The sequence below is a fragment of the Ips typographus genome, linkage group LG5 (assembly GCF_016097725.1).
Source record: "Ips typographus isolate SLU linkage group LG5, UJ_Ityp_2.0, whole genome shotgun sequence".
In the NCBI taxonomy this organism is placed as follows: Eukaryota; Metazoa; Arthropoda; class Insecta; order Coleoptera; family Curculionidae; genus Ips; species Ips typographus.
The window spans coordinates 12258038-12282710 of NC_138426.1; the positions used below are offsets into that span (position 1 = coordinate 12258038).

Consider the following 24673-nt stretch of genomic DNA (forward strand, 5'->3'; position numbering starts at 1 on the left):
AGAATGGTCTAGAAGGTTCCCGAAGTTTCTAGAACGCTTCGCAAAGTCTTTAGAATATTCTATAATGTTCCGGAACGCTTTGGGAGTTTTAGATACCTTGAAAATAGTTTTAGAAGGTCCTAGACGGATTCCGGAAAATTTGGAAAGTTCTAGAATGTTCCAAAAGGCATTAGAACGTTCCGGAAAATTTCTGGAAATTTGTAGAACGTTTTCAAAGATTTCTACTAAAGTCTAAATGGTTTTAAACGGTTCTGAAACTCTGCAAGGTTGTGAATCGTTTTGACAAATTTGTGAAGCCTCTGCACAGATCTGGGAAGTTTTAGAATCGTCTAGAAGGTTCCCGAAGCTTCTAGAACGCTTCGCAAAGTCTTTAGAATATTCTATAATGTACCGGAAGACTTTGGGAGTTTTAGATACATTGAAAATAGTTTTAGAAGGTCCTAGAAGCATTCCGGAAAATTTGGAAAGTTCTAGAATGTTCCAAAAGGGATTAGAACGTTTCGGAAAATTTTTGGAAATTTGTATAACGTTTTCAAAGATTCCTACTAAAGTCTAAATGGTTCTGAAACTCTGCAAGGTTGTGAATTGTTTTGACCAATTTGTGAAGCTTCTACAAAGATTTGGGAGGTTTTAGAATGGTCTAGAAGGTTCCCAAAGCTTTTAAAAGGTTCTAGAACGCTTCGCAAATTCTTTAGAAGATTCTACAATGTTTCGGAAGGCTTTGGGAGTTTTAAATACCTTGCAGATAGTTTTAGAAGGTCCTAGAACGCTTCTGGAAAATTTCTGGAAATTTGTATAACGTTTTCAAAGATTCCTACCAAGTCTAAATAGTTTTAAACGGTTCTGAAACTCTGCAAGGTTGTGAATCATTTTGACAAGTTTGTGAAGCTTCTACAAAGATTTGGGAGGTTTTAGAATGGTCTAGAAGGTTCCCGAAGAATTTAAAAGTTTCTAGAACGTTTTAAAATGTTCTAGAATGCTTCTATGTTCCTGCTTCTGATTCTACAATGTTCCGGAAGGCTTGAGTTTTAGATACCTTGCAAATAGTTTTAGAAGGTCCTAGAAGGCTTCCGGAAAATTTGGAAAGTTCTAGAATGTTCAAAAAGGCATTAGAACGTTCCGGAAAATTTCTAGAAATTTGTAGAACGTTTTCAAAGACTCTTACTAAAGTCTAAATGATTTTAAACGGTTCTGAAACTCTGCAAGGTTGTGAATCGTTTTGACAAATTTGTGAAGCCTCTACAAAGGTCTGGAAAGTTTTAGAATGGTCTAAAAGGTTCTCGAAGCTTTTAGAAGGTTCTAGAACGCTTCGCAAAGTCTTTAGAATATTCTATAATGTTCCGGAAGGCTTTGGGAGTTTTAGATACCTTGCAAATAGTTTTAGAAGGTCCTAGAAGGCTTCCGGAAAATTTGGAAAGTTCTAGAATGTTCCAAAAGGCATTAGCACGTTCCGGAAGATTTCTGGAAATTTGTAGAACGTTTTCGAAGATTCCTACTAAAGTCTAAATGGTTTTAAACGGTTCTGAAACTGTGCAAGGTTGTGAATCGTTTTGACAAATTTGAGAAGCCTCTACAAAGATCTGGGAAGTTTTAGAATGGTCTAGAAGGTTCCCGAATCTTCTAGAACGCTTCGCAAAGTCTTTAGAATATTCTATAATGTTCCGGAAGGCTTTGGAAGTTTTAGATACCTTGCAAATAGTTTTAGAAGGTCCTAGAAGGCTTCCGGAAAATTTGGAAAGTTCTAGAATGTTCAAAAAGGCATTAGAACGTTCCGGAAAATTTCTAGAAATTTGTAGAACGTTTTCAAAGATTCCTACTAAAGTCTAAATAGTTTTAAATGGTTCTCAAACTCTGCAAGGTTGTGAATCGTTTTGACAAATTTGTGAAGCCTCTACAAAAATCTGGGAAGTTTTAGAATGGTCCAGAAGGTTCCCGAATCTTCTAGAACGCTTCGCAAAGTCTTTAGAATATTCTATAATGTTCCGGAAGGCTTTGGGAGTTTTAGATACCTTGCAAATAATTTTAGAAGGTCCTAGAAGGCTTCCGGGAAAATTTGGAAAGTTCTAAAATGTTCCAAAAGGCATTAGAACATTTGTAGAACGTTTTCAAAGGCTCATATTAAATTCTAAATGGTTTTAAACGGTTCTGAAACTCTGCAAGGTTGTGAATCGTTTTGACAAATTTGTGAAGCTTCTACAAAGATCTGGGAACTTTTAAAATGGCCTAGAGGGTTCTCGAAGTTTTTAGAAGGTTTTAGAACGTTTTGTCTTTAGAAGATGCTACAATGTTCCGGAAGATTTTGGGGGTTGTAGAAGGTCCTAGAAGGCTTTCGGAGAATTTGGTTTTTTGAAGTTCTACAACGTTCCAGAAGGCATAAATATTTTTTTTTGGAATCAATTCATTCTGAAATTTTTCGCACATTACACTGTAATTCTATTTGCAAAGAGAACGATTATTTGACTGTCTAGCAGCTTTTTTTGACCAATCACTGTGCTGATATTCACGCAACCACTGCACAGATTTTCTTTTGGAACAGTGATCTAATCACATATAAAGGTGGACAAGTGTCCTCCTATAGAAAAGGGCGACAACAAAACAAAACGAATAAAACGTGTCGTTTATCCGACCGAACTAACCCCCCCAATTCCGGGTTTCCCTTCCACAAAGCGTTATCAGCCCCGAGCAGTGTGGACCCTGTCAGGGAAAAGGCAACTTACGTGCTGTCGGGAATTCCAAGCATTCCTGCCGGCGCCTCCGAGATACGATATGCACGTTTTATAGAGGTTAGAATGAATTTATTCGACTGCTAATCCACCCGAATATTTAAATTCATTGTGACGTCTCTCAGAGCAGTAGAGAGAAGAGAGACATAAAAACCAGAAAATTATCATTTTTAGGTTTGGTCAAAACTGGTTTAGGTTACAGGCACGCAAATTTAAATAAAATAGTCTTAATACAGGGTGAAATAACATAATCAAGCTTAAAAAGCTCTATTCTTTCTCAAGAGCGATTAGTTGGTAAAGAAGCTGTTTCAAACACCGTCATAGCACACGTAGCTGTGCGGAAAGCTGGCAGTGACGGGCCCTCAAACGTAAAACGCAGCCGGCTCTAGACGATCAAACAATCGCCATAGAGCGACTCTGCCTCTGACACCTCTCCATGGTAATGGCTTTCATTTACTATTTCCATCATTGCCAGATGATGCCGAGCGATCGCTCTTTTCAAAGCTTCCAGCTAAGAAATCCTTCATAAGGTCGTAAATTGCGTACACACTGGTCACCAGGCTTTTATCATTTTTTAGTAAAAGTCGCTCTATTTTGTAGGGATGTCTAAGGACCGATGCAAAACACCGGATTCTCCCGAAGGAGCCCGTCAAGCCACCACGCCACACTCTCCATCGCAGTCATCACCACCTGCAAATAATGGAAACTCGGACAGTTTGACGCCGCCCCCGTCTCACCCCGCCGCCACGGTAAGACCCATTTGAAAAACAAATTTAAGTTGTCCGAGTAAAGAAAAACATTTATCGCGCAAACGGATCCGGGGTAAACTTCTTGTATACGGAGCGAATTCGTTTTTCCTAATTCGGGGAAAGTCAGTTGCACGCCGCTCTCCAGGTCCGCAGAAAAACTGAAGTGCCCACTCCTCCTTTCTCCTCTATCCCCCTGGCAAAAATAAGCTTCGGCAACCTTGTCTTTCACGAACAGGAGAAATTTCTTGCGGCCGTTTTTTTTGTCAAGCACAGAAACTTCGCATATTATCTCGTTCTGTGTTTGCCTCAAACTTTAAACTGGATAATCTTTATTTCCATCAAGCGCAGTGTTTACCTTTAACTTTTTAATATTTTCAGTTTTCCGAACTCAACAGGGTAGAATACAAACATTTGTGTGTGTCATAGGAATAGGTTTTTTTACCTAACCAGTGCAGAAAGTGGTATTTTGCATCATCATATGATATGTTAACCACGTTGTCAAATCAAGATTGTTGAAAGTTTTAAAGAATAAACTATACTCAGAAAATCGGTGCAACAGACTATACTACAATCAAATATATAATCATGTGGTGTTACGATGACGTAAAAATGACAGTTTTCCAATATATTGTTTTGTCAAACAATGTCATCGTGCACCGCCCCCTGTACAAGAAAGCCTAGAATGTCACTTTTAATGGCGGCGTTAGCGGTTTTCGTTTTGTACACAAACCTATACAGATGCAGTAGAAAATATGTTCTTTTTAATTTTTTCGTGTAGTTGATTAGAAGTTGTGAGTGAAAAATCAAAGAACGCTTCATTCCTGATCCAGATATGTGTAGATATGGCTTTTTATACATAAGTCCAGCCAAAGCAAGTTTGGTTAGAACCCTTTGTCCTGGAAAGTACAACAAACTAATGTGAAAATTGCTCAATCAAAGAAAATTTGGAAATCCTTGAAGCTAGGTAAGCAAAACTGGTAAATGGGTTTTATATTATTACCAAGACCTTTCTTTTAAAATGTAAATGTGCCAATGGAACTTCTAAAAGCTGTCCTGTTTCTTCAGAGTAAACCTTTGTTGCTCTCAAAATTCAGGCGGCCTCAAAATGTAACTCACATACCTATGTATGTAAGAGGCAATAAGTTTACTGAATGAGAAAGCATATTGTACTACCACTGAGTATTGTGTTGGAGTAAAATCATTCCAGTACAAAGCTTTCAACCACTGTTGGGTTCGAGCAGGGTCTTTTGGAAAGTAAAAGACAGACACTTTTGGGCCTTTTACCAAATTGCTTTTACAATTTGGAAAACAACAAGTGGACGGCATATTGTAGAGGCAATAGAATTTAAGTTAAAAAACCAACAACAAATTATAGAACAATGAAGGAACAATAACAATAGTGATAACACAATAAAATGAACACAAACTACACTTTCACTAGAACAATAAACATATAAACAACAATATATAATAGCAAACAAAAATTACTTTGGCAAGTAATCCCAAGTCTTGACTTTAAACCTTAAAAATTAATTTAATCATCGAAAAACTCAATGTCCACAATACAAACAAATGCAAACTGTCAACCACTATTTCGGCCATATTGGAATTTTTGGAATGCACCTTCTTGGCTTTTTTGTACAGAGGGCGGTGCATCGTGACCTTAAATAATTCATGCCAACTGCGATTTTAAATAAAATGTCAGTAGGTCACATGATTTTGGTTAGACTTTCTGGTAAAGTCGTCACGTGACCAACTGTTTAATGACGTCACTTTTAGTTTTGACATACAGGATATTCCTATGTATAATTTTTGAAGACGTGTAAAGCTCACAAAACGTCATCTAGCAAAGTTGATTAGAATGAAATTCTTTACAACTTTCTTCCCTCCTATTAATAATTATGAAATTTCCACCTGTGTTTGGGTACATTTGTTCCATCAACTCCCACTAGCAAAAATCTGTAGTGAAACTATCCTAACAAAACCTTAGAAGATTAACTATCACCGGCGTAAACACAGTCAAAAACTTGTGATAAAATTGTGACTTAAATGTTTCATCCAACAAAAATCTCTTTGATGGTGACGTTTGAACTGAACACTTAAAGGGAAATAAAATGTAAAAACAATATTCACTTAAATTTAATTATCAAACTGTCAAAAAAAATTTAGACACCAGAATTGGTTTGGATCCACGATCTGAAGAAAGAAACTCTAGCATAAACGGAAGGATGTCCAGCTTGGCATTGACTGGCACCGAATGATACCACACCAATTTCGACACCGCTCACCACCAAAGGACCACCAGAGTCACCATTGCAAGCACCACGTCCGCCAGCGCCAGAAGTGCAAATGTGTTGATCCTGAACGGTACTACCGAAAGAGGATTGACAAACGGCGTTGGTGATTACCGGCAATTGGATGGTTTGCAATTCAGAGGCGATGGAGTTGCTGGAGTCACTGATTCTTCCTGTATTCATGTTTTGTTGTGAATTGGAAAGTTAAAGTGAACAGTTGAAAACTAACCCCATCCGGATAGCACTGCAGTAGATCCGGCAAAGTTGCCAGAGCTAGCTGGGGCTAGAGATATAGCAGAGATTCCGGTGGATCCAACTGGGATGGAGGCTGCTCTTAGGAGAGCAATGTCGTTTTGAAGGGTGGCGCGGTTCCACTGGGCGTGAATGGACAGGGCAGCGGCTACTAATCTTACTTGGGTGGGTTCGTTTACGGTGGTGGTAGGATTGTGAGCACCAGCGATGATTTGTACAGAAGTAGCTCTGGAGTAATCATTTTAAGTGATTGCTAACACCAAACTCAATGACTTACGTGTCAACACAATGGGCGGCAGTCAACACAAAAGCGTTACTAATAATCGAACCACCGCAGAACCCAGAGTTGTTAATGATCAACGCCACTTGATAAGGGAATTGGTTGCGAGTGGCTGTGCTTCCACCTACAATTCTGGTTCCTGATAGGTCTTCAGGAGCAGGACCAATGGGTTCCACATGGATGGCTAATGGTTTGAGGTTAGCCCAATCAGCACCCAATTCCTTCACAATAATTCATTAAACACCCAATAATCATGTTTTATAGAAAAAACTTACCACAAAGGGATCAGCAGCAACAAAGGCGCTCAGAAAACAAACTAAAGCAACAACCGCGACTTTCATTTTGGCACTCTTGAAGCCAAGCTACCAAACTATGCCAATATCGTGACTATCGACAGTTTTTATAACAAACTTTCTAATCTTTTTCCGAAAACATATTATTGCTCCCCCTTCCGTATTAATCCCATCTTAATTCCCTAGTTTTGCTAATTTCAACGTCATAATCGTATTTTAATCGGTATTACAGGAGGTATGTTGCAAACCACCACCCAGAGAGCTTAGATTAAATTTGTTTATTCACTTTACTACTGAAAAGTGTCACTTTATTGCTGTAAATCACTCAACAAATGGGATAAAAACAGGAGATTAGCAGCGGTATGCTGTACGTTACTAAATGCTGTTTATATACTTGAAACGTAAAAGGTGACTAGAAGATTTTTAATACTTCTGGAAAACCCAAATTCTACAAATCCCACAAATTAAAAAACTAGTTTTTAGTCATTTGCAGTAGAAAGAAGTGCAAAAATTTTATATTTTTTAAATTTAAACTAAAAATCAAACTTACAGACATTTTTACGCAACACTACGTTTCCTGACTAAATTTAAAATTTATTATTGCGCAGACATTATGACGTAACTAACTCTGAGCGTTTCTATTGGTTGTAATAATCTCGTTGGGGATGACTTTCGTATTAGTAGGGTTAGGTTTAAATTTGCAGTATTGCTGTACCGTTTCACTGACGTTTGATAGAGAAGGATACACATACACTAGTTCGAAAACTGAACAAACTTAAAATAACTTACTACGACATACTGGTCGGTTTTTTGAATTTAAACAACTCTTGTATTCTGAAAAACTAGTTTTATAAATAATAATTTACCTTATTTTGTAGGCTTTGTCCTTGACCTTAGAAAGCCCTAGGGCATACTCCGATCTCCAATATGGCAGTTTAGGGAATTACGCTACTGGAAGGCAACTAACAAAAGTGAAAAAGTTTCTCAGCACCTTGGTGCAATTTGGCAACGATATCAGTTCAGACGTGGGGGACAGAGTCAAAAGTCTAGTTTTAAATTTAGTCGTAAGTAAAGGTCGTTAATTGTTTATTTCATTTGCGACTAAAGTTAGTTTTGCAGAGTTCAAATTTGAGTATCGAAGAGTTCCATCATTCCCTGCAAGACGTCACCAATTTCCCTTTGAGGCCCTTTGTGCTCCCATTTTTAAGGACGCACATGCCCTTGCTGCAAAGGGAAATTCACACCTTGGCCAGGCTGAACAAGCAAGTAAGTGAAAACAAATCGTCCCGGGGGATCGATAATGTTAATCGGTTTTAAAGTAAAACGATGGGAAGATGGATATCAACGTCACCTGCTTTTCAAGAAATTCGCTTCATATAATGAAAAGTAAATAGAGAGAGAAAAAAACGGGAAATTACATTAAACATGAGGCTTCCTGAAAGGTTCCAAAAATTGTAGGGGGATGAGAATTGAGTGATTACGGTGACGTTCTTAGAGGGAATTACGCTTCACTAGATGATATGTCACAGATCAAATTAATTTGACTTATTTATGTAGGAATCGTAAATAATTTTGTTTTTGCAATCAAGTTTATCAATTTTCAAGGAACTATAAAGGGCGTGTTTTGTTTAAACCTTTCAATAATTGGAAAAATTTCATTTGTTCACTTGGTACCATAAAACTATTAGATTTAATTACTATTATAATAGATATAGGTACACTAAAGGTCTAGTATGTTGGAAAATATGAATAAATGTTGCCAAAGCCTCTAAAAACATATTAAAAAATCTAAAAAAGTTGCAAACTTAACCTAACCTTCGCTTTGTTTAAAAAATCGAAAGAAGAATAAAAGTTGTAGAAAATTCAAAGCTCTACAAAAATTACTACAATAACCCCCGTTTGCACCGTCGTTTTGTAAGCCGAGCTTAATTTAAGTGTGGGTCAGACTGTGACAGTACAGGTAAAAAAAGTCACACTCTAAAGAAAAAACTCAAGTGACTTGAAGTGGTCTTTTAAGAGATAATTTTTGAATTTTAAATGTTACGTACCTGAAATTTGTTGGAGAGACAATAAATTGAGTTTAAATTCCAGGGGAGTTGTGCAAATTTTCAAAAACAACTTCCCCAGTTTAGTTAGAAGGTAAAAACTTACAAAACAGTTGCAAAAAGCTATTTAAGTCAATTCAGGTGATTATTTCTGAATTTAAGCAGTTACGATCCTGAAATTAGTTAGAGGGAGTAATTCCAGAAACGTACTGAACATTTTTGGAAAAAAGTTACCACTCTGGTTTAGTCAAAGGGCAAAAACCAGCATAAAATGCACTTTTGAAATTTAAAGTGTAAACACACAATTAAACTGATATTAAGGGATCATATTAGAAATTACGTCTTTCATGGCATAATTTCCAAATTTCGGGGCAGTTACGGACCTGAAATTTCTATGAGGGACAGTAAATTGAGTCTAAATTCCAGGGCAGTTGTGCAAATAATCAAAAACAACTTCCCCAGATTAGTCAGAAGGTAAAAACTTACAAAACAGTTGCAAAAAGCTATTTAACTCAATTCAGGTGATTATTTCTGAATTTAAGCAGTTACAACCCTGAAATTAGTTAGAGGGAGTAATTCCAGAAACGTACTGAACATTTTTGGAAAAAAGTTACCACTCTGGTTTAGTCAAAGGGCAAAAACCAGCATAAAACGCACTTCTGAAATTTGAAGTGTAAACACACAATTAACTGACATATATTAAGGGATCATATTACAAATTACGTCTTTCATGGCATAATTTCTAAATTTCGGGGCAGTTACGGACCTGAAATTTCTATGAGGGACAGTAAATTGAGTCTAAATTCCAGGGCAGTTGTGCAAATAATCAAAAACAACTTCCCCAGATTAGTCAGAAGGTAAAAACTTACAAAACAGTTGCAAAAAGCTATTTAACTCAATTCAGGTGATTATTTCTGAATTTAAGCAGTTACAACCCTGAAATTAGTTAGAGGGAGTAATTCCAGAAACGTACTGAACATTTTTGGAAAAAAGTTACCACTCTGGTTTAGTCAAAGGGCAAAAACCAGCATAAAACGCACTTCTGAAATTTGAAGTGTAAACACACAATTAAACTGATATTAAGGGATTATATTACGGGGGACAGTAAATTGAGCCTAAATTCCAGGACCGTGCTGCACATACTTATTTTTTTCTTATTCTAATCTACTTCATCTTCATTTAGTCTGCATTGCAATACGTCCGAAGCCACGATCACATAATTCTAGAACCAGCTCATTCCCCTTCGGAGGCATCGGAAATATTTATGTCAAGCGAGGCCACCCCGATTGCGGGGTTGAAACGACGATCATCAGAAGGGTAAGTTAATTAACACACAATTGGAAATTTGACTTGTTTAGAAATACAGAATCCCCGTCCTGTCGTATTGTTTTGGCTATAGTGGGCCTCAGTTGGCCCACTTTAAGAAACCATTATTCATTTTAATAAAACGTCGAGACGCCGAATATCGGACCGAACTCCATAAGGCCCTATCAACCTGCTACTCCTGCCATTTGTTTAAAAGTCGACCAGATGCTGCGACGTTTCTTCGAAATTGAAGGCATATCGGCCTCAGCAAGTGCTTTTCCTACTTTTGATCTTCTCTCTGATAGTTTTTAATTAGTTTAAACCGCCATTTTCTGTTGTGTGTAATTTATTAATCTCCTCCTCCTCCCCCCCCTGGAAAAATCCCGGGGAGGCTGTCAAAACCTCACGACCAGAAATTGCTAAATTTCAATAAACAGCGTTCATATTGAAATTTTGAAATCGTTTAATTTAGTAAAATACTCGGGCAGCGCTAGTTTATTATTTTCATTCACAAAAAGCTCTGTGTTCGAGTTGTTTAATGAATAGCGAATAAATTTTCGCTTGAGGCGAAAATACGAGCGCCCGTCAAACGCAAAAATGAACTCGAAGCTTTTGCCTTGCCTACAATAAAATTCGAATTAATTATACCGCCTAACACACGCACACACCCAACTCTATTTTGTGTTTATCAGAATTGAACGATTTCGTATTTATTGTTCGGAATGTCTACCCAGAAAACTACGACATTCTAACTTAAAAAGCTCCTTAACACGTATATAATTAAAAGACACGAAAGGATCTTGGGAATGACGTGTAAAAGGGGAGAAAGTGCGATAGAGATGTTCCAAACAGATGCTCAAAGGCACTAGTGCACCTTATGTGTAGAAAAGAGGATTTACTATTAGATTTTGTACCAAAAAAAAAAATTAATATTTTAGACCTTACGAGAACGGTATCAACGGTCAACCTGAAGATTATCCACCAGCACCAAAACGTCCAGCAGCCGGTGTTACTCCGTTCATATTTAACCAACACCCCAACCTGTACATGCCCAACATATCCAACTCTCACATGTTCGACTATCAAACCGCTAATCAAACAATCAAAACCGAAGAACACGGCAATCGCGGTGACGAGGAATGGCGCAACATCCACGTGATGTTGAACTGCATTTTATCCATGGTAGAAAAAACCAAAAGGTAAGTTAACCACCAGTTAAGTGTCACTCTAATCAAAATAACATGTAAGTGTTTTCCCATCAATGTACCCCATCAATACAAAAAACCTTTTAAGGGCTTTAACCATTCTTCAACAAAGAAATCTACCGGCGCAAGATCCGGCATCGGAATGGTTGCGGAAACAGGATGTTGGACAGGATTTGAAGAAGGTGGCCAACGAGATCATCACCACGGCAATTCGAGCTGCTGAAGAACGGGTAGCTGAGGTAGTATCAGATTTCGGTACCACTTAGAAGTGTGTTATGTGGTTGTTGTGCAGGTGAGGCGGAGAGCTGAAGAGGCTGTTGGTGACGTGAAACGTCAGGCTGTGATCGAGCTACAGCGAGCTGTAGCAGCGGCCGAAGCTCGAGCCGGTGATCTGTTGGCTGCTGAAAGAGCCAGAGTGGAAAAGGCACTAGGTAGTAAGTGATTTTTGCTTCAAATAACAGAGTGTCAATTTTTTTTTTCATTTGTCAGAAGGAAGAAAATCCAATGAGGAGGCTAATATTAATCATTCAGAGTTTGGAGATAACAATCAGTCGCCTTCCAGTCAAAGTGTGTCATCACAGCAAAATGTATGTTAATGTCATCAGTGTGGGTAATTTGTGATTGATCAAAAAAGCTGCATTTTTTGACCAATCACAAAGTGCACAAAACACACACCACTATAATGTTCCAGGCTTGCTGGAATTGCGGTAGAAAAGCTCACGACACCTGCTCGGGTTGCAGCCTGGCCCGGTATTGCGGCCCCTTTTGCCAACACAAAGATTGGGAAAACCACCATCAGGTTAATAATTATCAATGTTTCAACTAAATTCTTACTTAAAATTTTGTAGATTTGCACTAAGGATAAACGCCAAACGGTCGGTTCGACTACCGCTCCTTTGGTGCCGCCCCCCGTTCAGGTAACAACTCCACCAGCGACAGACGTGCGAATTAAAAAGTGACAGGGAAGAAGAGGAAGAAAATTTAGGAAATACTAATAATAATTAATTGATATCTCAATATAATATGTATCATCATCATCATGTCGTGTACTATATAGTTGTTGTTATTTCCAAGCACCATTCTGATGTTTTTGATTTACAGGGTGAAATTTAACATTTTACTACCGAAATGTGTCAAAAGTTTGCATTTATGGCACCATTTGCTTGTAGTTTAAAACACTCTGTATATTATTTTACTCTTTTTTGAGGTTTTGCTCAACGAGTGCCACTTTACAAACTTCTTCTAAAAATGTTGATATGAACTTTTTAACCGTCTCAATCTGCGGTTTATTAATTTATTATAATTACTTGTGATCTCTTTAAATGCAATATATTTAAGTGTACGGTATTAAAATAAGTAACAAAAACTGTTTTGTTGTAAATAAATGTTTAAGCATTCTGACTGCAGTGTTGTTAATTTAATCCAAAATGCCGAAACTATCGTAATAAGGTAAAAGATGTTCCATGTGTTTCCTGTATCTCTCGTTATTATATGCGTGATAACGAAAACCTTCTTTACTTTCGTCTTTTATGATATTCTCAAAAGAAGCGTCCGTTCGTCCTTCAGCTGCTTTAACAAAAGCTAAAACTGTAGCAGCTCCCATCAAACCTACAAAAACCCTTTTATAATAATCTTGGAGTGTTGTACCAAAAATTACCATAAAACGCTCTGTAGTTGTAGTCTTTCTTGAACTGTTCCCTAGAAGGCACTCTTTCCAAAGAGTACTGCAATCTTGCCAAATTGGCAATCAACTGAGCATAATAGTGATCCAGTATGATCTCGATATGATCCAGTTTCACTTGGATTTTAGTGCTCGTCGCAATGAAATAGTGAAGATCGATGGCAGGACTTGAAAAAATGTTCATTTGAAAATCAATCTGCAAATCACCCCAATCAGCAATATAACACAAAGTGCGCGACATAACCCACGAAACGCATGTCTTCCAGTTTCCCTTGGGGATCATAAGAGAACATCATGTTGTTCACCCATAAATCACCGTGATTCAGCACATTGAAACCTCCAAGTTTGCGTTTCTGAGCCCTGAAACCTCTTTCAAGAGCTTCGTCTCCTAGAGCGTGCAGCTTGTACCCGTATTTTTCAAAACCTACAACAGTGGCTTTAAAAATGTGTACTTTTTAAATTAAAAGGGCAACCTGGCCATCTGGAGCAGGCGTCAATAAGACCCTTATAGCCTGCTGCCACCCAGTCACGTGTTAAAGGGTTATTGCCGTACAGCCCTTCATTGTATAGTTTAACCAATGATGGATCCTAATTTTGTATTTTTTTTATTTTATGAATGAGTGTTTTTTTGTACATACGTTTTCATACATAATAACAGAGGCAGCATGCATTCGAGCCAGTTTCTCTACCACAAGAAAGCAATGTTCCAAATCAAAACCAATGTGTCGTGGTAGCACATTGAGCCCCAACGTGGTTAGATCTTCCAGAATTATGATTTTGTGGGGGTTTAGACATGTGTACAGACATTTCGATGATAAAGTGTAGTATTCACCTAAAAAATTATATTAAGTAACCTAGCAGAAGTTTTATGGCAAAAATCAAACTAGTTTACGGTGAGACAGAGCATCACTTACCTAAAATGTCGTACATGGCTGGGAAAGTTCTGCTAAACATTTCAGCCTCTTTTTCAAACAAATGCAGCTCCTTTTCCAAGCCTTCCTTAACGCCCCCTTCTTCATTCGCACATTTAACAATTACAGAAATCACTTCGGTTTTTCCACTAATAAAATACAAAAAGAATTAATGTGAAGAAAAATAAGTTAGAAAACATACTTTGGTTCAGTTTTATAATCAATGGTAGTTCTGAACAAGTCACTGGTGTAGTTTTCACCCGCAGGAATGGCATCCTGGGTGGATAACTTGGTGATCTGAACTTTGGGATTCTTATAAAAGTTCCTTAAAGCTTCCTCGAAGAGTTCTTTAGTAAACCACACAGGAACCTTCATGATTTTCCGCTGGAAACCAAATTGTACTAGAAACTTATAAAAATCAAAACATTTTACCTTTTTAATTAATCAAAAACACTCTCAAACGGTTAGTTGTGATATAATAAACTGTTTTAATCTTCGGGATGCATTTAAATAGGTTTGAGATGATACCAATTGCGTGTTTTACTATAAATGCATTTTCACAATCACAGTGATTATTAAATCATGCGTTATGGTAAACGGACGATTTGATTGACAAAAGTGACCATTAAAATGTTTATAAATTTAAAAAAATTACACACGTCTGTCCTATTTTAATAGGTTTTTATTAGCTGCTTTGTCAGGCTTTAATTTTTTTTGACTAGAAAATTATTAAGCATTCCGTCATATTAAAAAAAAAACACAGAAATGCCACTTATTACCTTACGGTTACTTGCAGTGCAAAAATTAGCGTCTTTAATCATCTTGTAACACTTTTGCCCGAACTGATTTCACTGCAAATCAAAAATACATCCGCAATAATGCTCCCTGCTAATCAGGGTTTTTGATAAAATCCATATTGATGCCTAATATTTGTTTGTTGATTTTTCTGACATTAATCTGATCCGGAATTACTACAAATCGTGTATTAATTAATGTTTATTTGTGTATAAATTGCTAGTAACAGTTTGTTTTTTATATAATTTTAATTAGTTACTACATTTGTTGAGTAGAATTGCCGTTCCATGTGTTATTTTCATCGTCATCCTTGTTTATGTCGGCTAATCTGCGAATATTTCCTTGCTTCCTGACTGTTGTTGATGAGCTTGATGAAGATGGTTGGGATGTTGGATTTCCTTCCAACCGACTAAAATTAAATTAAATTTAGTTCTCCTATTTATTATTGAGTAATTGTGTTTGATTATTGAATGCAATGGCACGTCGCGTGGGTTAAAAGTAGTATCAGTAGAGGAGAGTAAAAGTCTACGAGTAAAAGAAGGCAGTTACATTTTATTTTCAATACATTTATTAACATCACAATGGCTAGAACTAATATTTCGTAGTATATTATACAAATATGAATAAAAAGTAATCAATGCACCATAAAAATTATTAAAAAAGCATCTGAACTAAGAAGTTTTGCGAACAAAATCACTTGTATCGTTGAATTGTGGACCTCAAAGAGTAGGAATCAGCTCCTCGAATTCTGGAAATTTCTCTACGATTTTTGAGGAATACAAACGTGGGCATGGCTGACACGCTATACTCTCTGGAAATGTCTCCATTTTCGTCCACGTCCACTTTGAGGAAAACCACTCCGGGGAAATCTTTGGCCATTCTTTCTAATTCAGGGGCGATCATTTTGCACGGGCCACACCAAGTAGCGAAAAAGTCAATCACCACCAGCTTCGATCCGGCCGATTTTAAACGGTTTTCCAAATCGTATTTACTGCGCACGTGAACTACCCCGTTTGACCTAAAAACCATTGTTAAAGCAACATTAAACATTAAAAAAGCTTAAAATGGTACAACTCTCTGAACACATGGTGTACAAAAGTGGCTTATAAATGGATGTTTTCACAAATGTACCATTTCAAGCTTCCCAATAACAGTATTTTGTCATTTCTTACCTTAATTACTGAACAACCTCCATTCAAATTAAATACACTTTTGGTACACCTTGTATTACAGTAAAACACAACACTACATTTTTCTTTTATTGCATTTAAAACTCACCTGTTACCAACTGAAGAATATCCACTACTGGATGGCTGACCGCCACTGGCCTGTCCAGTATTGCCAAATCCCAAAAAGAGTTTTATGAAATTTAAAATCCCCAGTAAAGGAGCCAACAACGTCCATATAAATCCGGAAAACCCGCCCGGACCTTGATTGGTTGAAACCACTCCCTGGTTCAATGGCAACACTAAAAGTACTGCGTTGGGCGTTAGCTGAAGTTCCGTTAGGGTTAGGGAGTGGTCACTTTCTGTAAATTGCTTCCTGAAATCCATATTAAATTATCCTGGATCGGTTTTTTTAACGCGAAACCTACCTGGGGAATGTAGTAGACAAACTGAATTTATTGGTTGCTAAATTGAAATTAGTTTTAACGAAATTGACCACCGAAATCAATTTATCGCTGCTAGGAAAATCTTGAGTTTTTGATGTTCCATCAGGCAATTTAAACTGTAATCTTGCAGTGTTGGAATCTGGTCTGCTAGTTGATGGTGTGGGCTGTAATAATTTAAGATTCAACTTTTAGGTGCTAATTGGATTTTTTGTCCCAACCTGAGGTGTATCCTTATTGGTTGGGGTAGATGACGCTGCAGGCTGAAACTTGGCAATCCTTTCAGCTTTATCCTGCGCAATTTGAGCCAAAACCCTGTCCCGGTGTTCCTTTTCCAGTCTTTTTTCCTTTTCTCTCTCTTCTACTAGTTGTTTCAATTCCTGGTCCTCCTGCCATTTTTTCATTTTTTGCACCTCCTGACCCATTTTACGTCTTTCCATTTCCTTTTGTTTTTCATTCTACAATTATGAAATACGTAAGATAACTACTATTGTTTTGAAAAAATAAAGTACTTACTTCTTTTTCTTCAAGCTCTTTTTCCAACCTTTTTGCCTCTAATAGTTTTTTAGCTCTTTCAATTTTCTCCTCGGCACTAACGGTACTCTGTTCGCCTTCAGGGGTGCTAATTGAAGCCTGATTAACAGGCTCTGAAGGTTTTTGAATAGTGCAAACACCATTTTCGCAAACAACATTTGATGGTTTAGGTTTTTCTTGTTCAGCATTTATAAGATTGGCAGAGGCTGAAGCAGCTACAGCAATAAATTGTTGAAAAAAAAAACAATGTAGACCACAAAATATGCTTCAATCCAATGCAAAAACTAATTAGAGTCCGGATTTCTAGAAATTTTGCTTTTTGTAAATAATAAAAGCAACCAACCTTTGACATCTAATGTGAACGATTTATGCAAAAACGCGTCATTTGACAGATTTTGTTGATGCTTTTTTTGCTTTTTTCTTCGTTTTGTGCTTATTTTAGTTTTTTGTGCTTATTTACTGCTATTTTTGTATGGTTTAACTAGTTTTTTACAAAACAAGCTTTTCAATTTTTTAAAAATAAACTCAACTAATAAGTGCTTTGACAAAAATTGCTATATTGAGATATTTGAAACGACAAAAACATGTTGTAAATGAAGTATCAATTTACAAATTTAACCTAACCTAACCTAACCTAACCCCTTTATATAACTGACCAAAAAATTTCCAAATACTCCTGAAGTTGTCTAAAAAAATGTAAAAACATTCCAAAACACTATAAAACCTCTAAAATGCATTGCAAACGCAGCCTAGAACAGTCTAAAAGCTTCCAAATGCTTTTCAATTTATCTAGAAACTCTCAAAAGCTTCCGTATGCTTCTAAAGCAGTTTAACAGCTTCCAAAAGTTTCTGAAACCATCTACAAGGTTTCAAATGTCTTAAAGGCAGTCCAAAACCTTCAAGGCTCTTTCAACTGCCCAAATACCTTTCAAATGCTTCTAAAATAGTCTAAAAAGGTTTTAAAACACTACAGAAACTGCAAAATATGTCTAAAGCCTTCCAAATAATCTTTAACTAGTCTAGAAGCTCTCAAAAAATTTCAAGGCAGTCTAAAAGCTACCATATGTTTCTAGAGCAGTTTAAAAGCTTTCAAAAGTTCAAATTCACATGTCTTAAAAGAAGTCCAGAACCGTCAATGCTCCTAAAGTAGTCTAGAAAGATTTCAAAACACTACAGAAACTCCAAAATGCTTCTAAAGCAGTAGGAAGTCTTTCTAAACAGTCTAGAAGCTTCCAAAAGCTTTTAAAACACGCTAAAGGCTTCCAAATAATCTTCAACTAGTCTAAAAGCTCTCAAAAAATTTCAAGGCAGTCCAAAAGTTCAAATTCACATGTTTTAAAAGCAGTCCAGAACCTTCAATGCTCCTAAAGTAGTCTAAAATGATTTTAAAACACTACAGAAACTCCAAAATGCTTCTAAAGCAGTAGGAAGCGTTTCAAAACAGTCAAGAAGTTTTCAAAATCATTTAGAACAGTCTAAAAGATTCCAAACGCTTTTACAGCTTCCAAAAAATTTTGTGAACCGTGTAAGAGATTCCAAATGCCTCTAAAGCATTCCAGAACCCACAATATGCTGTTTCAACAGTACAAAAACCTTCCAAATGCTCCCAAGTAGTTCAAACAACTTTTGAAAGTTTTCAAAACAGTCTAAAATCTTCCGTTTGCTTCTAAAGCAATTTGAAATCTTCAAAAAATTTCTAGAAGTATTTTAAAAAAAATTTGCATCTCTGAAAGAGTTTTGTCCTTTTTTACAGATTTTTATGTTTTTTTGAAGAAAATAATATTGCTTTTTAAGCGCTCTTTTTCACGAATTTAGTGCTTTTTAATCCGGACTCTAATTATAATATTTCTGTTTATAAAACTCACATACCAACTGAATTTCCACTTGGAGTTGGTGTACCATTGACTCCTGCATCAGTTAAAACATTGTCCAAATCTTTATTTAGACTACTGGCATCAGTTGCTTCTGTTATAATTTTAACAGGGAGACCAAGTTTGCCAATAAAGTATATTGAAGGCACAGGAGTTTCTTTGTCTAATTTATTTTATTAAGGAAAAAGTTAGATTTAAAATATGGTAAAAAATACACAGGATGGTATTATTTGTAGTCTACAACACTCAAAAACCTCCTTACTAACATAGGCTTTACTTGCTTATCAAAGACATCATGTATCCTTTGATTTACCTTAATTGGCACCCTATTGTCAATTTAATTCTGTTCAGTCATCAAAACTGTCCTTGACTGTCACATGAATATAGTCTTATAACACTTTCAGTATGATGAATTAAACATGAGGGAGAACATGACTAATAGTATATTTAACCAGAAATGTTGCATTATCCTCTCTACACTACTTACCTTAATAATACAAGTATTTTATTTTTAGTTATATCATAACCAGAAAAATATTAGTTTTATTGATATTGAAAAAAAGGATACAAAATTCACTAAACTGTTGATGTGACAGTGACCCAGCCTCCACTCGGATAGCAACAAATTGTTCACTACCTAATTTTGAGCCCACTTCGTCAGTTTCCATTAATTTACTGATTTGTTGTGACTTTTCATCTTTGCCTATAATAAAGGATTACTTTGCAATCTTTCAAGATAAAAAAGTATTGGGAATACCTTCAATGTAGACTACAAAAACTGCACCCTTGGACTTTGAGACTCTAATTGCTTCGGCAATGTCTCCATTGAACCAACGCATCTTGGAATATCTTTTAGTTTCCTTTCTTTTCTTAAAAACCACGTAATTTCACTAGTAATTAATTAATCTTGATGTTAATTTTTTTGTATTTTTATGACATGTCAAAGTGGTATTTGATTGACAGTAGACATTAACCTAACTATACAATGACAAATGATGTAACAGATCGGCCTACTCTATGCATGTTGGTGTCTCACTCACCCTCAGCAAAGAAAGAAAGAGAATATCTGACCGTTGTCACTCGTTGATTAACTTTCAGTTTACAAAAAAGAACACCCGATCAGTCGTGCATTAGTGTGAGAGAGAGAGAAATAAAACATAACCTAAAAAAATAAATACAAAAACATTAACTCCTAAAGCATGCAACTTTGCTCTAACTAAAAAAGAATTTGAATTCAATTGAAAAGTAAGTAACTATCATGTCTGCAGAAGAACAAGTTAAACGAAAAAACCGTAAACGTAAGAAGACGTTCTTGGGTAATGCTCGAAAGTATGCGAAAAAGGGCCACTATGGTCGAGGTTCCAAAATTGATGAAGACACTTTCCAGTTCTTCCTTCGTAGCCTGGAAACGTTCAAACTGGGGTTTGACGACGATGAGTCACGAGGTTTGCCCCTTTTCACCTACTTTAAGCCCTAAATTTAAGTGTTGCAGTTTTTCAGATATTTTTGTTGAGAATGTTTTTGAGCACACTGAAAACCAAGAACTTGATTGTGCTTGCAATCAGGTTGGATGTAGAGTGATTGAAACTTTACTACCTTACGCCAGTGACAGTGTTTTGGAGAGATTTATGCAGAAATTTAGTGATGAATTGAGACCCTTAATTAATGACCGGTTTGCCAGCTTTGTGTTACAAAGTCTGGTGTCAGTGTCCAGCAAAAAGTCCCTTGACTTAAACATTGCTGCTGAGAGACAAGTATTTTATCAGAAATTTGTAGTAAAAATCAGTAAATTCTTATTAAACAACTTGGAAGACTATGTTTGGGATAATATAGGTAATAGAGTAATTAGAGTTTGCTTGAGCAATTTACTACAAATTCCACTGGAAAATCAGTCAAAACCTTCAAAACCCAATGCTGAAACTAAAGCAGAAAAACCAGAAAACCTCCCAGAAGAATACACAGAAATAGTAAAGGAATTTGCACAGCGCTTAATACTGTGGCCTCAGTTTAATGAAATGTGCTGTTCTGAACTAACCTCAGGCTTATTTCAAGTTTTACTAAAAGCTTTAAAACCCACTGATCACAAACTGTTAAAAAAGTACCTGGAAAAGATTTTAAATGAGAGTTTATCAAAGTCTGACAACTCACAGGATAGCAAAATCTTGCCCCAAGGCTTTATGTCTGTTAGTCTTATCATGCTTTTGGAAACTGCTTTGCAAGTGGCTGGAAAAAAGATGTTTATTCTTTATGTGGAAAAGTTGTTCATTGGCAGAGTGTTGCAGTTGGCTTGTATGAAAAGTACTACTTTTGCTGTGCAAAAAGTTTTGATGTACTGCAATAACAAAGAACTGGTGAGTTTATGTTTAAAATGTTTGAACAAGGTATGAATTTGTGTGTATTTGCAGTTTGAACAAATGTTTGATGAAGTTGTGGATCATTTCGATGAAATTATTGAAAAAGGACATCCTGCAGTTGTTTTAGCTTTGGCTGAGGCATGCAAGAGGCTGTCTTCCAAACAAGGACCATTCATTCAGGTAAGTTAATTGCTTTTAGTGTTAAAAATGTTTGTCAGTGCTAAAATTTACAATTTTAGAGTATAATGAAGTGCTTAAACTGTCTTGAACCAGAAGAGAGGCAACAGTATTTCATTGTGTGCATGTCCAGACTTACTCCCTACAATACAGAAACTTCAAAGTCAAGTGATAATTTGTCAAAAGAGAAACTGAGCCTACAAGGCACTTTGATGCTACAAACAATGCTGGACTTTAACAAACCCATTAAAATTGTAAATAGTATGTTATCAATGGATACAAATACATTAAAGAATCTGTTCAGCAACTCAATGGGCAGTCACATTGTTGATTCATTTGTAAAAAGCTTGTTTGTTGGAGAGAAAAGTCGGGAGAAGTTAGTGAGGAAAATGACGGTAAAATGTGACTTTACCCTACCAACTCTAGGGGTTAATGTAGCGGCATTTTCAGGGAACTTACCAGGACCTTGCCTCTTCAAAATATGGTTCTAGATCGTTTGAGGCATTGTGGAACGCGGCTAATTTGAAGGCCAAACTGCACATAATGGAGGAATTGGCTCATAAAGATGGGTCCTGGTCAAACACGGACTGTGGCCGAATTATTGCAGCAAAAGTCAATTTGGTGTTGTTTAAGAGGAATAAAGAAAACTGGAAGGGAAGTATTGTAAAGAATACAAAACCTGAGGATGTGTTGGCGGATGTCTTAAAGTAAGGCATTTAAATAAAGAATATTTTACATTTTTTTGTCACCCTGATTTTTGATTTGTTGATAATAACTGTCAAATCAAAATATTTACTCTTGTTCTAGAAATTCTGTGAAATCTAGTGATGATTGAATTTATTGTGCAATTTTCAATATGCAAACAACACTTTAATATGAAAGTTTGATTCACGATAATGACTCTTCAAGTAGACACTGACACTGATCCTTTTCTTCAGATTCTTTACTATTTCTTCTGCTAGATGATTCAGTTTCTTCAGAACTCCTGTTACTGTCTTCCGGTACTCCTCCATCTTTCATTTCAATTAAAGATTTCATATCGGCAATACCATCACGATGTCCAGTCGATTTTGCATCTGCAAAAGCTTTGTACTCCCTATGCAATTCTTCCACTAGTTCTTCTCTAGTTTTAGGAAATTTCACCTGGAATTGAAGCATGTATAGGAATAAAGTGACTGGGCATACTAAAAATTACTTGAGATTGGCGTTCAAATAACGTAGGTTGTTGATTGACTCGTCCTAGCATGAGTTCCATTCTAAGCTTGTGCTCTTCATTCCGCAATTTTTCTTCATCTCTTCGTAGTTGCAACCTTTAAAATGTTGGCAACTGAATGTTTTTAATCACAATACTAACTGGGAACGCACCTCATGGCCAAATCCTCTTCGTGACTGTAGGCTAGAGCTTGCCAAACTGGTTTTTTCCTCATCACTTTTTCTCTCCATCGTGCTTCCTCTTTCAGCTTGGCCTCCTCTAGTTTCCTTGTCATTTCCATTTCCAAGCGACTTCTGCAAATGTTTAAATAATGATTTGAGATATTGTTAAGACGTGAATACCTGGCTGATTGTATCCGCAACACTGCCGCTAAATTAGATCTGTTTATTGATGACAAGTCTAGGGAAGAAGGAGTTCGAGTGTCTGAGCTGCATTTACTAGTCGCTGACGAGATTCTGTAGCAATTTTTGCGTCCCTAATGATGAAAATATTATATTTGTAAAGGAGTTACCGAACAAAACGAACCTTTTTTTTGGAAGATTTCAATTTGAACGGTCTGGGACTAGTCGAAATAAACTCGTTCTTCAGTTCCTCCAATTCCCGCTCATACTTGTCGTGGTAGGCCTATATTTCAACTCGTTACTGCATCAAAGCATCTAAAATTTTTGATTACCTTAAAATTTGGAACTTTCTTAGTTTTTCTGGATGGTTTTGTAGCAGTTTCATCTGAGAAGGACACGTCTCTGTAGGATCTTGGACACACGTCAATTTTTGGCTTGGTTTTTTCCCTATAGGCCATGGAAGGTGGAAGGGAAGCGTGCTTAAGCATTTCTTCGGCACGTACTTTCTTTTGTAGTGCTCTTAAATAAGGAAAGTTCTAGAGAATCGTACAGAAACTGTAGAGTACTACCTGTAAAACTCATCCTCATGCATTTTTTTGTAGATGTAGTTGCTGAACAGATTTTTTGGTACTGGTTTAGCTTTAAATTTTATAATTTTTATTGGTTCCTCGTTGTTGTAAACACAGGGTAGAGACTTGGAGAACTTTCTGGTTAGTTCCTGGATTTCCTCGTCTCGTTTGGTGAACGAGAACGGTTTCATTTGGGCTTGTAGGGTTGCTTTGCGTTTTTCTTTCACTTGCCGACTTCTGCTAGATGAAAACGTTTGTGAATTGCTTTCAAACTAGTTTTCAGCAGACCTTTTGTGTTGATCATCCATAATTTTCTCAAAAAGTGGAATCTGTGACTCGATGGGCACATCATGTGCCTTAAATTGTTGAGGTTTCTCCTCTTTAGGTTTACTCATCTTTAAAAACAGCTCCTCCACGATTTTGTTTTCCTCATCTCTGCAATACTGCTTTTTACCATTCAATTGGGGATTGTATGTGGTGGAAACTAACCTGACAGTCATTTGGAATGGTTTCGGCACTGTAATCCCATCATATTCCATGTCTTTGCGTAGTCTAGTTGGGCTGTTAGGTGCACTTTTCGTTTCTAATGGTAGTGGAGTGTGACCTGCTGATCCTAGATTTAATTCGTCTATAGTCAAGTCCTGGTTAAAAGTTTCGGATAATGGGTTATTTGCTCTGGATTTTGGACGAAAAGAAATGCCTTCCGAGGTTGTGGGTGATTCTTCTATACGAACTGACCTATAAAGTTTTGTAACTAAATGTTAATGCTACAGTGTTAATTAGTGAAACTGATGACCTTCTGGAAGGTGGTTTAAACATTAGCTCCTTGTCAGAAAAACAAAAATTGTCTTCATCCAGACTTTTCGTGCTCTCAGAAGGTTTCTTTTTTTGCCTACCTGCTGACTTTGTTCTAGGCCCACTGTGCAAATTTTTATATTGTTCAATCCAACCAGTATCCTGTAAAGCTCTGTCACACCATCAATAGTTAACAATCACTACAACTTACTTTAGTTTCAAATTGCAACTGCCTGTTCCAATAATCACAAAATTCCCGTTGTTTCTCCTTTAAATTTTCCAACTTATTATAAAACTCCTGATTGGAGAGATGATTGATATCGTCGTACTCTGGTATGCTGTCGAAGAAATCAATAAAAGCCTTCACATCGCTCCTGTTGGAGTCACCCAGGTTAGTCTTCATTTTTTCGTTCAAGTTTTTGGTGACTTCGTTGTGCAGATCAACAAGAAATTTCTGCTCAAACTGGGTTTTGGGGCGGTCATTTTTAGGGTTTATCGGTACTTTAAGACAGTTATGGTTGTACACCGCTGAATTGTGGTCGTACATTTTCTGCTACTTGTTTGCTAGGTCGATCTATCTTGGTTTGTTTAGGTTGCTTAGGAATTATTAAGTGGACAGGGCAGGAATTTTCAATGCTTTTAAAGGTAGAGGAACGGTAAGGAAATATGCAACACAA

General features: G+C 36.7%; 6 protein-coding genes across 15 annotated transcripts in view; 2 read left to right on the forward strand and 4 right to left on the reverse strand.

Moving 5' to 3' along the window:
- Positions 1-12183, forward strand: part of nvy (CBFA2/RUNX1 partner transcriptional co-repressor nervy) — a 36794-nt gene extending 24611 nt beyond the window's left edge. For 2 of the 4 annotated variants that reach the window (XM_081980578.1, XM_081980582.1), the window contains 10 exons: positions 3324-3472; positions 7470-7655; positions 7711-7857; positions 9820-9953; positions 10880-11140; positions 11235-11385; positions 11439-11580; positions 11636-11733; positions 11838-11945; positions 11995-12183. In XM_081980578.1, coding sequence (XP_081836704.1) covers positions 3324-3472; positions 7470-7655; positions 7711-7857; positions 9820-9953; positions 10880-11140; positions 11235-11385; positions 11439-11580; positions 11636-11733; positions 11838-11945; positions 11995-12105 — 1487 coding nt within the window. In that variant the 3' untranslated portion in view covers positions 12106-12183. The remainder of the gene's footprint in view (positions 1-3323; positions 3473-7469; positions 7656-7710; positions 7858-9819; positions 9954-10879; positions 11141-11234; positions 11386-11438; positions 11581-11635; positions 11734-11837; positions 11946-11994) is intronic. The other 2 variants (XM_081980579.1, XM_081980581.1) reach the window with 2 other exon arrangements.
- LOC145729717 (brachyurin-like) lies at positions 5596-6733 on the reverse strand. The gene is made up of 4 exons (XM_081980592.1): positions 6574-6733; positions 6296-6519; positions 5996-6246; positions 5596-5939 (listed from the first exon to the last, which is right to left on the reverse strand). The coding sequence occupies exons 1-4, from the start codon at positions 6637-6639 to the stop codon at positions 5638-5640; spliced, it is 843 nt and encodes a 280-aa protein (XP_081836718.1). The 5' UTR covers positions 6640-6733; the 3' UTR covers positions 5596-5637.
- Positions 12184-12459: 276 nt separating the features above from the next.
- Positions 12460-14315, reverse strand: LOC145729714 (uncharacterized). 2 transcript variants are annotated; one of them, XM_081980587.1, is made up of 8 exons: positions 14171-14315; positions 13941-14122; positions 13742-13887; positions 13466-13659; positions 13301-13415; positions 13076-13251; positions 12804-13023; positions 12460-12754 (listed from the first exon to the last, which is right to left on the reverse strand). In XM_081980587.1, the coding sequence occupies exons 2-8, from the start codon at positions 14111-14113 to the stop codon at positions 12564-12566; spliced, it is 1215 nt and encodes a 404-aa protein (XP_081836713.1). In that variant the 5' UTR covers positions 14114-14122; positions 14171-14315; the 3' UTR covers positions 12460-12563. The 2 variants fall into 2 exon arrangements, with proteins under 2 accessions (XP_081836713.1, XP_081836714.1); XM_081980588.1 differs by lacking the exon at positions 14171-14315 and having other exon boundaries at positions 13941-14164.
- A 406-nt stretch (positions 14316-14721) lies between these two features.
- LOC145729711 (UBX domain-containing protein 4-like) lies at positions 14722-19504 on the reverse strand. 2 transcript variants are annotated; one of them, XM_081980577.1, is made up of 8 exons: positions 19305-19504; positions 19116-19250; positions 18546-18710; positions 16659-16891; positions 16364-16600; positions 16128-16309; positions 15812-16075; positions 14722-14942 (listed from the first exon to the last, which is right to left on the reverse strand). In XM_081980577.1, the coding sequence occupies exons 1-8, from the start codon at positions 19384-19386 to the stop codon at positions 14792-14794; spliced, it is 1449 nt and encodes a 482-aa protein (XP_081836703.1). In that variant the 5' UTR covers positions 19387-19504; the 3' UTR covers positions 14722-14791. The 2 variants fall into 2 exon arrangements, with proteins under 2 accessions (XP_081836703.1, XP_081836702.1); XM_081980576.1 differs by lacking the exon at positions 14722-14942 and adding an exon at positions 15066-15551.
- A 181-nt stretch (positions 19505-19685) lies between these two features.
- On the forward strand, positions 19686-21826 carry LOC145729709 (nucleolar protein 9). The gene is made up of 5 exons (XM_081980575.1): positions 19686-19992; positions 20048-20898; positions 20953-21081; positions 21141-21473; positions 21529-21826. The coding sequence occupies exons 1-5, from the start codon at positions 19806-19808 to the stop codon at positions 21787-21789; spliced, it is 1761 nt and encodes a 586-aa protein (XP_081836701.1). The 5' UTR covers positions 19686-19805; the 3' UTR covers positions 21790-21826.
- Positions 21827-21888: 62 nt separating this feature from the next.
- Positions 21889-24655, reverse strand: LOC145729708 (protein FAM161B). 5 transcript variants are annotated; one of them, XM_081980574.1, is made up of 11 exons: positions 24208-24655; positions 23998-24158; positions 23691-23939; positions 23490-23636; positions 23202-23438; positions 22965-23151; positions 22817-22915; positions 22633-22766; positions 22444-22584; positions 22274-22388; positions 21889-22221 (listed from the first exon to the last, which is right to left on the reverse strand). In XM_081980574.1, exons 1-11 carry the CDS (start codon positions 24541-24543, stop codon positions 21967-21969), a joined length of 2061 nt encoding a protein of 686 aa, XP_081836700.1. In that variant the 5' UTR covers positions 24544-24655; the 3' UTR covers positions 21889-21966. The 5 variants fall into 5 exon arrangements, with proteins under 5 accessions (XP_081836700.1, XP_081836699.1, XP_081836697.1 ...); XM_081980573.1 differs by having other exon boundaries at positions 23202-23441; XM_081980571.1 differs by having other exon boundaries at positions 22444-22766.
- Positions 24656-24673: the final 18 nt, after the last annotated feature.

What these genes read in the sequence shown, in the direction of transcription:
- LOC145729717 (XM_081980592.1), bottom strand. Translation starts at nt 6,639, where the DNA reads ATGAAAGTCGCGGTTGTTGCTTTAGTTTGTTTTCTGAGCGCCTTTGTT. An exon ending in GCCGCCCATTGTGTTGACAC is followed by an intron (nt 6,247 to 6,295) that starts GTAAGTCATTGA and finishes TGATTACTCCAG; the next exon opens with AGCTACTTCTGTACAAATCA. An exon ending in TGCAGTGCTATCCGGATGGG is followed by an intron (nt 5,940 to 5,995) that starts GTTAGTTTTCAA and finishes ACATGAATACAG; the next exon opens with GAAGAATCAGTGACTCCAGC.
- LOC145729714 (XM_081980587.1), bottom strand. Translation starts at nt 14,113, where the DNA reads ATGAAGGTTCCTGTGTGGTTTACTAAAGAACTCTTCGAGGAAGCTTTA. An exon ending in AGCCATGTACGACATTTTAG is followed by an intron (nt 13,660 to 13,741) that starts GTAAGTGATGCT and finishes ATAATTTTTTAG; the next exon opens with GTGAATACTACACTTTATCA. An exon ending in AACTGGAAGACATGCGTTTC is followed by an intron (nt 13,024 to 13,075) that starts GTGGGTTATGTC and finishes GGTGATTTGCAG; the next exon opens with ATTGATTTTCAAATGAACAT.
- LOC145729711 (XM_081980576.1), bottom strand. Translation starts at nt 19,386, where the DNA reads ATGCGTTGGTTCAATGGAGACATTGCCGAAGCAATTAGAGTCTCAAAG. An exon ending in TTGTCTACTACATTCCCCAG is followed by an intron (nt 16,076 to 16,127) that starts GTAGGTTTCGCG and finishes TATGGATTTCAG; the next exon opens with GAAGCAATTTACAGAAAGTG. An exon ending in TATTCTTCAGTTGGTAACAG is followed by an intron (nt 15,552 to 15,811) that starts GTGAGTTTTAAA and finishes AATGGTTTTTAG; the next exon opens with GTCAAACGGGGTAGTTCACG.
- LOC145729709 (XM_081980575.1), top strand. Translation starts at nt 19,806, where the DNA reads ATGTCTGCAGAAGAACAAGTTAAACGAAAAAACCGTAAACGTAAGAAG. An exon ending in AACAAGGACCATTCATTCAG is followed by an intron (nt 21,082 to 21,140) that starts GTAAGTTAATTG and finishes TTACAATTTTAG; the next exon opens with AGTATAATGAAGTGCTTAAA. An exon ending in AGTTAGTGAGGAAAATGACG is followed by an intron (nt 21,474 to 21,528) that starts GTAAAATGTGAC and finishes CGGCATTTTCAG; the next exon opens with GGAACTTACCAGGACCTTGC.
- LOC145729708 (XM_081980570.1), bottom strand. Translation starts at nt 24,543, where the DNA reads ATGTACGACCACAATTCAGCGGTGTACAACCATAACTGTCTTAAAGTA. An exon ending in CCATTCCAAATGACTGTCAG is followed by an intron (nt 23,637 to 23,690) that starts GTTAGTTTCCAC and finishes GCAGTATTGCAG; the next exon opens with AGATGAGGAAAACAAAATCG. An exon ending in GAAGAGGATTTGGCCATGAG is followed by an intron (nt 22,389 to 22,443) that starts GTGCGTTCCCAG and finishes AACATTTTAAAG; the next exon opens with GTTGCAACTACGAAGAGATG.